This window comes from Perognathus longimembris, chromosome 22 (assembly GCF_023159225.1).
Source record: "Perognathus longimembris pacificus isolate PPM17 chromosome 22, ASM2315922v1, whole genome shotgun sequence".
Lineage (NCBI taxonomy): Eukaryota > Metazoa > Chordata > Mammalia > Rodentia > Heteromyidae > Perognathus > Perognathus longimembris.
Genome location: NC_063182.1, coordinates 10,979,199 through 10,994,206, shown reverse-complemented (window position 1 = coordinate 10,994,206; position 15,008 = coordinate 10,979,199). Strand labels below are relative to the sequence as shown.

The 15,008-nt window shown below is 40.5% G+C and overlaps 1 protein-coding gene across 1 annotated transcript in view; it reads left to right on the top strand.

Annotated features, from left to right (window-relative positions):
• Positions 1 to 15,008, top strand: part of Dmgdh (dimethylglycine dehydrogenase) — a 66,400-nt gene that overhangs the window by 20,469 nt on the left and 30,923 nt on the right. Inside the window, exons 7-13 of the mRNA XM_048331130.1 lie at positions 1,771 to 1,969; positions 6,383 to 6,552; positions 7,216 to 7,369; positions 8,988 to 9,153; positions 9,999 to 10,129; positions 12,137 to 12,354; positions 14,428 to 14,585. Of these exons, the coding sequence (XP_048187087.1) occupies positions 1,771 to 1,969; positions 6,383 to 6,552; positions 7,216 to 7,369; positions 8,988 to 9,153; positions 9,999 to 10,129; positions 12,137 to 12,354; positions 14,428 to 14,585 (1,196 nt within the window). The remainder of the gene's footprint in view (positions 1 to 1,770; positions 1,970 to 6,382; positions 6,553 to 7,215; positions 7,370 to 8,987; positions 9,154 to 9,998; positions 10,130 to 12,136; positions 12,355 to 14,427; positions 14,586 to 15,008) is intronic.

Below are 15,008 nucleotides of genomic sequence, written 5' to 3'. Positions count from 1 at the left end.
CCATCTATTTACCCATTTTGTTTTTCTTGATCTGCTCACTGTCTGCTTGGTCCAGTTTCAAGATTTGAACAAAGCTGCTATTGTGCTTTTACAGTTGGCGCCACACAAGTAACAGAGGCAGGGGCTGGGGATATGGCCTAGTGGCGAGAGAGCTCGCCTCGTATACATGAGGCCCTGGGTTCAATTCCCCAGCACCACATATACAGAAAATGGCCAGAAGTGGCGCTGTGGCTCAAGTGGCAGAGTGCTAGCCTTGAGCAAAAAGGAAGCCAGGGACAGTGCTCAGGCCCTGAGTCCAAGGCCCAGGACTGGCCAAAAAAAACAAAACAAACAAGTAACAGAGGCAGGATATCTGTCCTATTAAGAAGGAAAGCCTGGCAGTCTCTAATAGAGCAGAACAAGGTCATACTACGAACCAAATACTTCCATGGGACACAAATGGGAAAGGTTCCAGTCTGGATCCTGGAGCAAGGGCAGCTATAATTTCTTTTTCAAGTTCTATAAGGGAAATGGGCTAGGTTTTGTTTTTCAGGAAACATTTGCACAGAACCAGATTAAGAATTGGGTTGCCTGAAGAGGCACCCCTGGTTCTAATCTATAAATCTAGCTTAAAGTTCACTCAGAAACTTAAATATTAGAGGGAACATAAAACATAGAGGAAATTACACTTTCTAGAATTAGGCTTTACTAAGCAATTTAGGATGGGCAATGAATCCCTCCCTGCCGTGAAACAGGAAGTGATCACTAACAGCCTCCTTGGGAGGCTATGGAGTTTGGATTCTGCTGAGTGAGCTCTGCACTTTCAGGCCTGAGTGGAATTACTCCTGACCTCAGAGCGAAGAAGCCTCACTCTCTTCTCTGTGCCACAGCCTTCCTTTCCAAGAAATGCTGAACAAATATTTGAATTAGTTCCAGTTGAAGAACCAGATTTTGTGGTACCCCTGAGATAAAGGCAGATTGGCTGGCCAAGGTGGCCATGATGCTTCCTTGATGTGTGGTGCCTAGGCAGAGCTAGCCAGTGGCTGTGTGGGAAAATCACCAGGATGGGCAGAGAGGTTGTTTTGGTTGTTGTTGTTGTTCAGTACTGGGGATTGAACTAAGGGCCTTGAGCTTGCTAGGTAGGTTCTCTACTACCTGAGCCACACCACACACCATATTTCAAGCTCTCTTTTGCTTCAGCTATTTTTTAGGTAGAGTCTCTGGCCTTTGCCTGAGTCAGCCTCAGAGTGTGAGCCTTCTACCTATGCCTCCTAGATAGCTGTATGACAGGTGCATACCTCCATGCCTGGGGCTGGCAGACTGGCCGCTAGCTCACTTTTCTCAGTGTGCTAGCCTGACATTATAAACTCTTACTTGCTCTTACCTGGTTGGATAAACCAGGCTCTTGGAAGGACACAAATCTCTCTTGACAAAACTAATTATTGGCTGGGAATATGGCCTAGGACTGGCAAAAAAAAAACCACCCTAATTATTGATTGTTGTTTGTTTTGTTTTGTTTTTTTTTTTACTGTGGATGGATTAAACATTGGAAATAATATATAGAAGTATAAATTTCATTAATTAAAAAGGTGATTTCTCTTCAAGAACAATAGTATCATTATTCTCAGTAACAGAGTGGTACTCATTTGTACAATTTCAGGCTTAAAGACAGGAGGAGGGAGGGGGAAGTACCTCACTAACAGGTGTCTTTAGATGGAGACTGTTTCAGAGACTTAAGTGATGGAAAGACACTTGTTAGTGCACCAGTGACACCACACCATGTCTTTCAAGGCTTTGGGAAGGAACTCTTTGAGTCTGATCTAGACCGTATTATGGAGCATGTGGAGGTGGCCATGGAAAGGGTTCCAGTCTTGAAGAATGCTGACATCATCAATATCATCAATGGTCCTATCACCTACTCTCCTGACATCTTGCCGATGGTGGGGCCCCATCAGGGGGTCAGGAACTACTGGGTGGCTGTCGGATTTGGGTGAGTATACATTTATGTAGAAGCATTTATGTTATTCAAGTCTGGTCCCAGGATTCCAGGCCAACAAAAGGACAATCCAAGGGGATAAGGGCGGGTGGGGGGAGTGAGTGGGTGGATTTTCTTACTTTTACAGTCAAAGAGTAATACAAGAAACAACAGATTTCCATTTTGAAGCACAGACTATATAATGACCTAGTCACTTGTATAAGATTAGCGTAAGAAAGGTAATCATTTTCTCTAGCTTTCTGTATGTATACTTCCTGCAATTTTGGTTATTTATCCCTTTTCACACTGGTAGTATCACATAGGTCAATTTGCTCCAATTTTACAATGTTGTTTTCCTAACACAACATGACAAGGATAATCCAAAATATCAACTGTATAATGATTCATTTAACTGTATACTGATTCATTTCCACCATAATTTATGTTTGTCCAACATGATTTACTTCTCTGTAACAGCTTGGGTTGCTTCCTATTATTGTTGACTAACTTTTTTGATATTTTATTTCTAATATTTTTCCCATTAATTTATTTTATTATCTTTTTTTTTTGTCAGTTGTGGGGCTTGAACTCAGGGCCTGGGTGCTGTCCCTGAGCTTTTTGTGCTCAAGTCTAGTGCTCTACCACCTGAGCCACAGTGCAGCTTCCAGTTTTTGAGTGGTTAATTGGAGATAAGAATCTCACAGGGACTTTTCTGCCCAGGCTAGCTTCACACTGGATCCTCAGATCTCAGCCCCCTGAGTAGCTAAGATTACAGGAGTGAGCCACCATCACCTGGCTTATTTTATTATCTTTTAAGTAGTTGTACAAAGGAGTTGCCATTTAACAAAATAATACAATATACAATATATCTCCATCACTCCCTTTGCTATTCGCACCATCCCTCCCCTACTTACTCATTCCTTCATTGTTAATTTTGTAGGATATGGATTCTTGCCTGTATTCTCCCCCTCTTCTCCTCTTCATTTGTCTACACCTAGCCCCTTGACCCATCCCTACCCTATCCCTTTCAAGTACCTGCTTCCTGGTGTCGTAATTTGCTGAAATTTGACTGCCTTTCTAAGGAATTACACTGCAAATTTAAAAACAAAATTGAGCTTCCACATATAAGAGAAAACATGCATCTTTTGTCCCATCCTTTGTCAGCCTGATTTCACTAACCTATGTTTTCCAGGTCTTTCCATTTCTTCTTTCTAATGGATGAATAAAATTTTATTGTATATATACACCACATTTTCTTGACCCATTCATCCACTGAGGGGCATCTGAGCTGATTCCATACCTTGGCTATGATGAATGTGCTGCAATAAACATGGCTTTGCTCTATCCTGCACATGGCTTTACTCTATCCTGGGTTTTAATCCTTTGGGTTAGTACTCAGGAGTGGAATTACTGGATCATACGATAGTTCCATGTTTAATTTTTTGAGGAACATCCACATTGCTTTCCAAAGTAGTTGAACTTGTTTACATTCCTACCAACAGGATGTTAGAGTTCACTTTTTTTTTTTTTTTTTTGGCCAGTCCTGGGCCTTGGACTCAGGGCCTGAGCACTGTCCCTGGCTTCCTTTTTTGCTCAAGGCTAGCACTCCGCCACTTGAGCCACAGTGCCGCTTCTGGCCATTTTCTGTATATGTGGTGCTGGGGAACCGAACCTAGGGCCTCGTGTATCCGAGGCAGGCACTCTTGCCACTAGGCTATATCCCCAGCCCATAGAGTTCACTTTTAACCACATCCCTGCCAGCATCTGTTATTGTTTGTTTCCTTGATAATGGCCATTCTAACTGAGGTGAAGTGGAATCTCAGTGTTGTTTTGATTTGTATTTCCTTTAAGGGCAGAGATGTTGGGCATTTCTTTATGTGTCTTATTGGCTATTTTTACTTCTTCTGAAAAGATTCTTGTTAATCCATTACTTGTATATTAATTGGGTTGTTGGTTTTCTAAGGGGTTAATTTTTTAACCTCTCTGCATATTCTAGATATTAGGCCATTGTCTGATATGTAGCTGGTGAAAATCATCTTCCTTTCTTTTTTTTTTTTTTGGCCAGTCCTGGGCCTTGGACTCAGGGCCTGAGCACTGTCCCTGGCTTCCTTTTGCTCAAGGCTAGCACTCTGCCACTTGAGCCACAGCGCCACTTCTGGCCGTTTTCTGTATATGTGGTACTGGGGAATCGAACCCAGGGCCTCATGTATACGAGGCAAGCTCTCTTGCCACTAGGCCATATCCCCAGCCCCTCATCTTCCTTTCTGTAGACTTTCTCTTCAGCTTGTTGGAGATGTCCTTTTCCATTCAGAAACTTTTTAGTTTTGATACAGTCCCATTTTTCATGTCTCTCTTGGATTTGTGGTGCTTCTGGGTCTTTCCTCCAGAAGTTTATACCTGTGCCCAGAAACCCTAATGTTTTCCTTACTCTTCTTATAATAGTTTCATGGTTTCAGGTCTGACATTGAGGCCTTTGATCCATTTTGAATTGATGCTAGTACAGGTGATATATAAGGATCTATTTTTGGCTTTCTACATGTAGATATCCAGTTTTGCCAGCACCATCGGTTGACGGGGCTGTCTTTTACCACTATGTTGTTGTTTCTCTTAGTGAACAGAGCTGTAGCTCTCTTATTCCTCTATTCTGTTCTATTAGTCTTCAAGCCTGTTTTTGTGCCAGTCTCAAGGTATTTCCATTACTACAACTCTGTAATAGAGTTTGAAGCTGTGACACTATTTAATGTCTGGTCACTAGCTCCTTTCCTGTTCATTTTCTCAGAAACATCTCCTTGACTTAACCACAGATAAACTAAGAAGAAGGCTTACATAAAACCGTGCTTCCTCCATTCTGATACCAAAAATACAAACATATTCATGATTTTAAAATACCTTCTTATGGAAACAGAAAAAAAGCTGACTTTTCCCACCGAGTGACTCATAAGTTATAAAATCCTTTCCACATCTTTTTTTTTTTTTTTTTTTTTTTTTTTTTTTTTTTTTTTTTGCCAGTCCTGGGGCTTGAACTCAGGGCCTGGGCACTGTCCCTGGCTTCTTTTTGCTCAAGGCTAGCACTCTGCCACTTGAGCCACAGTGCCACTTCTGGCCGTTTTCTATATATGTGGTGCTCAGGAATCAAACTCAGGACTTAATGTATATGAGGCAAGCACTCTACCACTAGGCCATATCCCCAGCATCTCCTTTCCACATCTTGTTTGTTTTGTTTTGCTTTTTTGGCCAGTCCTAGGTCAGGGCCTGAGCACTGTCCCTGGCTTCTTTTTTGCTCAAGGCTAGCACTCTGCCACTTGAGCCACAGCGCCACTTCTGGCCATTTTCTGTATATGTGGTGCTGAGGAATCGAACCCAGGGCCTCATGTATACGAGGCAAGCACTCTTGCCACTAGGCCATATCCCCAGCCCATCTTTTTTTTTGTTTGTTTTGTTTTGTTTTTTTGGCCAGTCCTAGGCTGAAATCTTTTTTTTTTTTTTTTTTTTTTTTTTTTTTTTTTGCCAGTCCTGGGCCTTGGACTCAGGGCCTGAGCACCGTCCCTGGCTTTTTTGCTCAAGGCTAGCACTCTGCCACTTGAGCTGCAGCGCCACTTCTGGCCATTTTCTGTATATGTGGTGCTGGGGAATCGAACCAAGGCCTTCATGTATACAAGGCAAGCGCTCTTGCCACTAGGCCATATTCCCAGCCCCTCCTTTCCACATCTTAAATCCTTTTGCATGTCCTCCTCACAGGTCCCTGTGAATGCCCCTTTGAATTCTGGTTCCCCAAGTTTCTTGCACAGAGGCCATTGCTGATGGACTCAGAACTAAACTGAGTCCGAGAAGGGATGAGTGTGTCACATGTCTTTCCCATGCTTTCCTATTAATTAGGGTATCACAGCTCAAGAGGGACAATCAGTGTCAAACACACTGGCCCAATCCCATCTCCACTTTCCTCGAGTGAGCCCCTTTGCTAGCGAGGATTTACAGGATATTTGTAAGTAAGTTATCTCCTGAAACTGTGGAAGCTGTCAAGTCAGGCACATTTAATTTGATGTTCAAGCATGCATTCATTCCTTTGTTTTTGCTAGTCCTAGAGCTTGAACTCAGGGACCTGGGCACTGTTCCTGAGCTTCTTTTTGCTCAAGACTAACACTCTACCACTTGAGCCACAGAACCACTTCTGGCTTTTTCTGTTATGTGGTACTGAGGGCTTCATGCATGCTAGGCAAACTCTCTACCACTAAGCTACATTCCTAGCTCAATATGCATTCATTTGTTTTTAAGTAAAAAAAAATGTAGAGCATAAATGATAATGTAACTTGTATATTCTGAATAGCACAGAGTATTCAAAATTTGAGGTCCTATAAGATATTTGAACATGTTTTCATCACTTGAAAATAGTATGTGTCAGTAACAAATACCTCACTCTCTATTTGAAAGATACGGCATAATCCATGCTGGTGGAATAGGGAAGTATCTCAGTGACTGGATCCTGCATGGAGAACCTTCTTTTGACCTGATAGAATTGGATCCCAACCGCTATGGCAAATGGACAACAACTCAGTACACTGAGGCCAAAGCTAGAGAATCATATGGATTCAACAACATTGGTAATGTACTGCTGAAGAGTTTGCAGAACTGAATGGCAGTACCTCTCACTTGAAATGTTTATTTCATTTATTCTGGGGTAGGGGTGACTAAAAACTCTACAAAGCTTTGTGCTGCTAAGATACAAGTAATATATGTATATACATATATAATTATATATTTAATATGTAGGGTGCATCACTGATTTTAAAATTTAAATATATGTATTACCTTACCCTTTGATGATCACTGTACATATATGTATGTAACACTTTGCTTGCGTTATACATAAGTTGATAAATTCTGTGTGTGTGTGTGTGTGTGTGTGTGTGTGTGTGTGTGTGTGTGTGTGTGTGCTGGTACATGAGGCTTGAACTCAGCTCCTGAATGCTGTTCCGCAGCTTTTTCATTCAGGGCCAGTGCTCTACCACTTGAACTACACTGTCACTTATGGTTTTTGGTGGTTAGTTGGAGATAAGAGTCTCATGGACTTCCTTGTCTGGACTGGCTTTGAATTACAATCCTCAGATCTTAGCCTCCTGAGTAGCTAGGATTATAAGTGTGAGCCACACCTGCCCAGTCTGCTTCTGGAATTTAAACTCTGTATTTCCCATTGCTTAAATCCCTTCTAAGTACTTAATCATTCTGGTTACAATCTATTTAAAGTACTGCTTTTCCTTTCTCAGTTGGTTATCCAAAGGAAGAACGATTTGCTGGGAGGCCAACTCAGAGAGTCAGTGGGCTCTACAAAACCCTGTCCACTAAGTGTTCCATGGGGTTCCATGCAGGCTGGGAACAGCCACATTGGTTTTATAAGCCAGGCCATGACACCCAGTATAGGTAAGAGAATGACAACTTGCCTGTGCTTTGTCACCAAGGGGTTAATTATGGAGTTGGAGTAGAAGACAGCAAGGACTTACCAGTGCCCTCTCTTACCTGACACTGCACCCCGATCTAAGGAGCATTGAGTGCATTTTCCCCTGTTATTTTCTGGCAGTGGAAGCATTAGTCTAGCCAGTATGGCATGGGCCTACAGCTAGGACTCATTTGTGTTGAAAGCCCTGTAACCATCCCTGGGGAAGCTTCTTCCACTTGACACTCACCAGAAGCTTAGTGGAGCCTTTGTCACCCCCATCCATATACTCATGTGGCTTCAGTTGGCTTCTTAAGGTTTGCTATGGTGTAGGATTGATGGAATCATGGAGTATATAACCACAAATTGAAGGGCCCGCTGTGTCAGAGTCTCTATTTATCCTGGAATAACTCAGTGCACCTACTTAATAGTGTACGTGGACTGAGCCAGGCAAATTATAGACACAATTGATAAATAAAGGGACAAGGTAATTTTCTGAGCATTTCTGCTTAAGCTAAAGCAGAGTATGCCTCATATTAATTAGCGGCATATTTGCTTGTTCTGAATTTCTGTCAAGTGCCACATGTCATTGTTGTGCTTAGAATTTGTGGTGATTGTATATTATTTTTTCTCCTGAGAATCCATAACCAAAGGAAAATAAATAGCAAATCTAGAAGGGAAGGTACCTTATTTCCAGGCTTTGTTTATTTTTCATGTTTTGATATCTATTTTAAAACCAGATCTAAGTGGCACAAAACATCAAAATATTCTGGGAGTGTCTACTGTTGAGGAATGGATTTGGACTCTGTATATAACTGTTCCAAATTATTTGGTGGCCAAATATGTGTTTGGCTTTTCCTAAATGACTCAGATAAAAGCCAGCTCTCTTCCTCACCTCGTGCTGTTTATATCTGCATTATGTTCCTTCTCTCATTTTAATAAACTACTGAAAACTCATTTCACTGTCTGCTCTGAGGTTAAAATGTCATGTAAGAAGTCCACTTGGTTAAGTGGAAAGGGACTTTTGTAATGAATCAGGACCTTTGTCCGGAACTCAGCTCTGTTATTAACTACTGCACAGTTCTTAGAGGTCATGTTGGACCAGGTCCTCGCTTGCACCTTTGATGGTGGGGACCAAAACCTGCAGACCAAGGGGCCCCAGGTATCAAGTTCTATATCTTAGCAAGTGGAAGTAATTTGTATTTGTGTTAATGTTTGAGAAGCACTGAACTAGATAACTCTTCCCTTCTCGGTGATTTAATTAGACTTCCCAAATGCTCCCATATACCTTTACTAAATAACCAGATTGAAAACCCCTGAACAGGTTGTCCCTTATCTATATATTTTCAGATTTAAGCATTTGCAAGGTCTGTGTTAGTTCCTAGTTAATTAATATTAAATTCAATTTGAAATGGGATAGATGAGTAACTTTAAAAGGTCAACTTTCAACATGATAGATGATTTACAGGATACAATTTGAAATTGTATCTTTTTTCTCCCTAAAAGGATTTTATGGTTGAGGGAAGTTCTTTAAAAATAGTCTTATTCTGTCATTTTTGGACAATGGATGGCTATTGTTTTGTAATTCTAAATATTGTGTTTCAGGCCAAGTTTTCGTCGCACAAACTGGTTTGAGCCTGTGGGTTCAGAGTATAAACAAGTTATGCAAAAAGTTGGAGTGATTGACCTGTCACCATTTGGCAAGTTTAACATCAAAGGCCAAGACTCCATTAGGCTGTTAGACCATCTCTTTGCAAATGTCATTCCAAAGGTAAATAGACAAGGGCTGGGATTCTGACCCATTGGCTTCTCTTTCCCTCCCACTCCCCCTCTCTCTTTTTTTTCCAAAAACTCAAATCCAATATATTCTTTTGCCCAATGATATCTATGTAAACACTAGGCCTCTTTGATTGACCAAGAGTATGCAAGCTAATTTTTAAAATTTAAGTTTTTAAAAGTAAATTAATCATTTAAGGACCTAATGACTTTGCTTGACTATGCCCGTGGAAACCTGAAATTAATCGCAGTTAAATAAAGTGTAATTTTTATGTCAAGCAGCTTTAAATGATTGTTCAAGTTGAGAACCTGTGTATTGATCTTGCTTTCAAAAACCACACTGCTTTTTAAACAAACCCTGTTCAAAGGAATTTTAAATATACACTTCAGTATGTCAAAGAACATATTATAATTTGCTTTGACATTCAATTTCTTTGAAATGATAAAACTTGTCCCTTTCATGGGGAGACATATTTCTATTAAACAGCCCAGTGTGTTGATTTTTTCTTTGTTCTGATAATGAATTTGCAGACTATACTTTTGGTATATCTTTATTGAACTGTAGTGTTTTGTTTTGTCATGGTAAGTATGTGTTAGAATAACTTGGTATGTCCTAAGTGTCATGCTCTGAGAAGCATGTGATCTTCCTACACTAATGAAATACAGATAAAATGTTGTATTTATGAATGACAAAAAGTTAGTCTTGGGATTAGTTCATGCAATTGATAAGAGACTTCTCATTTTAATACCAATACCCACATTTTATTTACATGTGTGTCAAAAGAATGCATCATAATATTTTTAATTCATCCTGAAGTAATTTAAGTTTTTTTTATGTAGGTGGGCTTTACAAATATTAGTCACATGCTAACGCCCAAAGGTCGAGTATATGCTGAGTTGACAGTTTCTCACCAGTCTCCAGGGGAGTTTTTATTAATAACTGGTTCTGGATCAGAACTTCATGATCTTAGGTAAGTATATACTTCATTTGAAAAAAATGTATTATGTATTAACTCCACCTTTCTCTGAGTATTTCTTTTGCCAGTATTTGAAGAACTGTCTATCTGTCTATCTATCTATCTATCTATCTATCTATCTATCTATCTATCTATCTATCTATCTATTTATCTATCTATCTATCTTTTTGTGTGTGGGGGGGGGGAGCATGTGACTTGAATTTGGGACCTTCACACTGTCCCTTAGTTCTTTTGCTCAAGGCTAGCACTCTATTACTTGAGGTACAGCGACACTTCCAGTTTTCTAGTGGTTAATTGGAGGTAAGAATCTCATGGACTTTCCTTTCCCAGCTGGCTTCGAACCATGATTCTCAGATCTCAGCCTCCTGAGTAGCTAGGATTACAGGTATGAGCCACCAGTGCCCTGCTGTAATATATATACTTTTAATGATGGTACTGGGATTGTTCTCAGGGCTTCATGCTTGATAGGCAGGTACTCTAATGCTGAGCCATGTTTCCAGTCTTTTACTACACTATGTTTTTTTCAATTTAAGGTCTTTCTTCCTGCCCAGGGTACAACTGGACCACGATCTGCTTATTTTAAGCTTCCTGGTTATAGTTGGAATGACAGATACACCTTTCCATACCTAGCTTTTTTCCTTTGAGATGGAGTCTTTCAGACTTGTTTACTCAGGTTTACCTGGAATTGTGATCCTCCCATCCTTAGTCTTCCTTGTAGTTTAGGATAACAGTTATGTACTCTTGGGGCCAACTATGTATCTCATGAACTTTTCCTCTGAGGCTGGCCTCAAACCATGGTCCTCCCATTCTTAATCTCACAAGTAGTTAGTATTACACGAATGAACCACCAGCACCTGGCAGAAGAACTTTAATTCTTCCATCTGATCATTTTGAATAAACTTTGGGTCTTTTGTAGGAAATTATTTGAAGTGAAGACCCTCCTCTCCCCAAAGGCTAGTCATTCATCTATTGGAGTTAATGGTTCTAATAATATTAACTTGTATTTATTAAGCATTATCAATGTCTGAGCTGCCATTAACATTACCTCAATTAATTCTCCTAACATTTTGCAAAGTATATATTATTATCATTTTCAGATGAGGAAACAAGTTTAGGTTAAAGTAACTGGCTCAGGCCAGTTCTTGATTTGGGTGTCACATTTAACCTACTTGGTCTCCCTGCATTATTTTCTTCTTGTGTGGTACTTGGTGCTCACTGATTCACAGCTAAATCCTTGGCCTACCAAGTGAAGTCTTCGCATGAATGTTTGGTCCTTAGTCTGTGATCTTTAGTGTTCCCAAAACACTCATGATGTTTTTATTTAATCAATGTCTTACTCTGACAGAGTCTCACCATAGGAAGAAATGGTTCAAATTGTGTGCTATAGTATAATATATATTGGATACTGTCTTAGTACCTGAACTTAGCCTAAATTCGGATGAACACTTTATGATAGAGTTACGTAGCTCTAGGGACTGCTCAGTAAATTATAAATTAGCCCAATAGCTTGGTTCCCATAACTCATCAAGACTTAGAAATTGAAACTCAAGTGTTTATCTTTTCCTTGTGATCGTCAGAGCAATTATGCATCTAGTGGCAGGCTCATTATTAACCTTTAGCAACAACAAGTGTGTCTCTTCAGTATAGGCATTAGAGAAAATTTGAGTTTAAATTAAATTTTGAACACTGAATCATTAGTTTAAATGCAATAGAGCTGTCACTATTTAAATAGTACGTGGTGAGCTTGTTTAAATCAAAGATTCATTCTGTACCGTGGAAAATTGTCTCCATATTTATAAATAGGTGATTTAAAGGGAATCACTTAACATTTCAGAAACTTGGCTTTTGAAAACAGCTTAAATAAAATCAAATGATTGTGTACCATAACCATCTGGGGGCTATCTGATATTCTAGACCCAGTGCATGTGTCAGAGTAGAGAAATAATGTTAGCAGAATGCATTGTTCACCTAATAAGTATACAATATTTGATTCCAATGCAGATGGATTGAAGAAGTAGCAATCAAAGGTGGCTATGATGTTGAGATTAAAAACATAACAGATGAGCTTGGCGTCCTTGGCATTGCAGGACCGTGTGCAAGGAAGGTCCTTGAGAAGCTGACCTCAGAAGATCTTAGTGATGGTGCTTTCAAGTTTCTTCAAACAAAGTCTGTAAAGGTTTCCGATATTCCTGTCACTGCTATTAGGATATCTTATACTGGTAAGACTTGGAAAGCAACCTAGAGTAAGCCTCTGGAATTTAAAAGGAGATGCCACCAGAAATGGGTGTTTACATGTGTACAAGCACACACACACACACACACACACACACACACACACACATACTTTTGTGTGTGTGACTGTGAAGGAAAATTTCTTCTGCCCAACTCTTAAGGCGAGTCTCTCTATTCACTTCTGGTCTTTGGAGCGAGTCTACAGATTTATAATTGTGGCTTCCATCTGCTAGAATAGAGAAAAGAGTAGGAAAAGGATAGCCATTGGAATAGTTGAGGTGTCCAGGTCAACAAACTCCATTTAGGAACATTTACAATGCTTTCCCAGAGATAGTCTCACTTAGAGACCATCGTGTATGCTCTGACCTCTCTACGAGAACACTGCCACTTCCAGATGATGTGTTCAACTAGGAAGCTTTCCCTTAGCATCCGACCTTGCATAGGGCAGGTATTCATTACAGAATGTTTTTTTATTCCCCACTGATGGGTAGGTCCATTTCTGGCTTCCTCTAGACCTGCTGGTCCCTTCAGTAAGAGAGTATTTTGTGCAAATGTTCACTCCAGGACACGTTGCTTGTATTCTGATGACGACCTGAAAGAGCACATCTCATCAGCCCTTGATGATGGAGAACAAGGCGATTATGTAGTGTTAAGAGTCATAGTTCTTCCCAGAGCTTCCACTCTTAACTTTGATACCCTTCTTCCCCCATATGAGACATATGATAAGGCAAGCTCCTTTGCAATGAGATCTTATAGCAAGTTTTTGGTAAGATGTTCTTTTGAAAATCAGCAATGTCTACAGTTCATGAATGGACTTTCTCCTGGTTCTGTGTGAGTTATTTTATGAGTCTTGACAAAACTCATGACCCTGATAAACAAAACTACATAAACAAAAAAGAATGAAAAATTTAAAAAATAAGCAGTTTGGGTTAGGTTTTCTTTTTTTCCTCTTTTTTTTCCCCACTTCTCTAATAATGAATGAAATGACCAAGTGGGGAAGGAATGGGAGTCAAAGAGGACTATGGCTACCCCATAATGAAGACAATTTGAATAGGTGAGTGAATTGTGTTTGCGTTCTTTTGTCAGTACTAGGACTTGAATCCAGGGCCTCATACTTGCTAGGCTAGTGTGATACCACTGACCCAGGTCTTCAGCCGTTCTTTGTGCTGGTTATTCGTGTGTGTGTGTGTGTGTGTGTGTGCGCGCGCGCCAGTCCAGGGGCTTGAACTCAGGGCCTGAGCACTGTCCTGGCTTATTTCTTCTCAAGGCTAGCACTTTACCACTTGAGCCACAGCTCCCCTTTGGGCTTTTTCTGTATATGTGATGCTGAGGAATCGAACCCAGGGCTTCATGCATGCAAGGCAAGCACTGTACCACTAGGCCATATTCCCAGCCCTGTGCTAGCTATTCTTACACTAGGGTTTTACTTCCTGCCCAGGTATCTGCTTGGACTGCAGCCCTCCTGCTTTTTACCTTTTACCATTGCTATGACAACAGGCATGTGCCACAATGACCAGCTAATGGTTGGGAAGGGGTCTCATACTTTTCTGCCCTGGCTAGTCTTACAGTTCAATCCTTCCAATCTCAGCCTCCCAAGTGGCTAGGACTATAGATTTGAGCCACCAATACCTGGCATGAGTGCACTGTATTTTTAAGCCTGTGATTCTTGGGTTAGGTGTCTTCTCCTATCTTGATAAAATATGTCATAGTAATGTCACCTAGTATCAGTGTCCTGAAAGTTTTCAAGTGTCATATTGAAGCTGGAGTCAAGAATAGAGAGTAAATCCTGCATCATGATCTTTTTTCTATCCTAAGAAGAGGTGTTTTACTTCCCACCCTCCATGTGGAAGCCAGGATTGCATGCCAGTAGACATATGATAAGGCAAGCTCCTTTGCAATGAGATCTTATAGCAAGTTTTTGGTAAGATGGTCTTTTAAAAATCAGCAATGTCTACAGTTCATGAATGGACTTTCTCCTGGTTCTGTGTGAGTTAGTTTATGCACATTAGACCTAATGATAACTCTTCTTACTCTGGTGTGGTCCTGTGGGTTTCTTTCAGGTGAGCTAGGTTGGGAGCTGTACCACAGGCGAGAAGATTCTGAGGCACTTTATGATGTTATCATGAATGCTGGCCAGGAAGAAGGAATCGACAATTTTGGAACATATGCCTTGAATGCCTTAAGACTAGAAAAAGCTTTCAGAGCCTGGGGATCAGAGGTTTGAAATGCTGGCATCTTCATTAAAAGTTTATGTTCACTGTATCTAATTTTGCTTGAATGCTAGTTTTAACTACATTAGCATTCCGTCTGGATGTAAGAGAAATTACATATTACCAGACAATTTTACCTAATGAAGGGAAGAAATTTTTCTTCTAGGTTTTCTATTGGAATGTTCAGTGGAATTTTTTTTTTTTTGTTCTTTTGTTTTTTGTTTTTTGCCAGCCCTGGGACTTGGGACTCAGGGCCTGAGCACTGTCCCTTGCTTCCTTTTGCTCAAGGCTAGCACTCTACCACTTGAGCCACAGCACCACTTCTGGCTTTTTTTTTCTATATATATGGTGCTGAGGAATCGAACGGAGGACTTCATGTATACGAGGCGAGCACTTTACCACTAGGCCATAATCCCAGCCCTGTTCAGTGG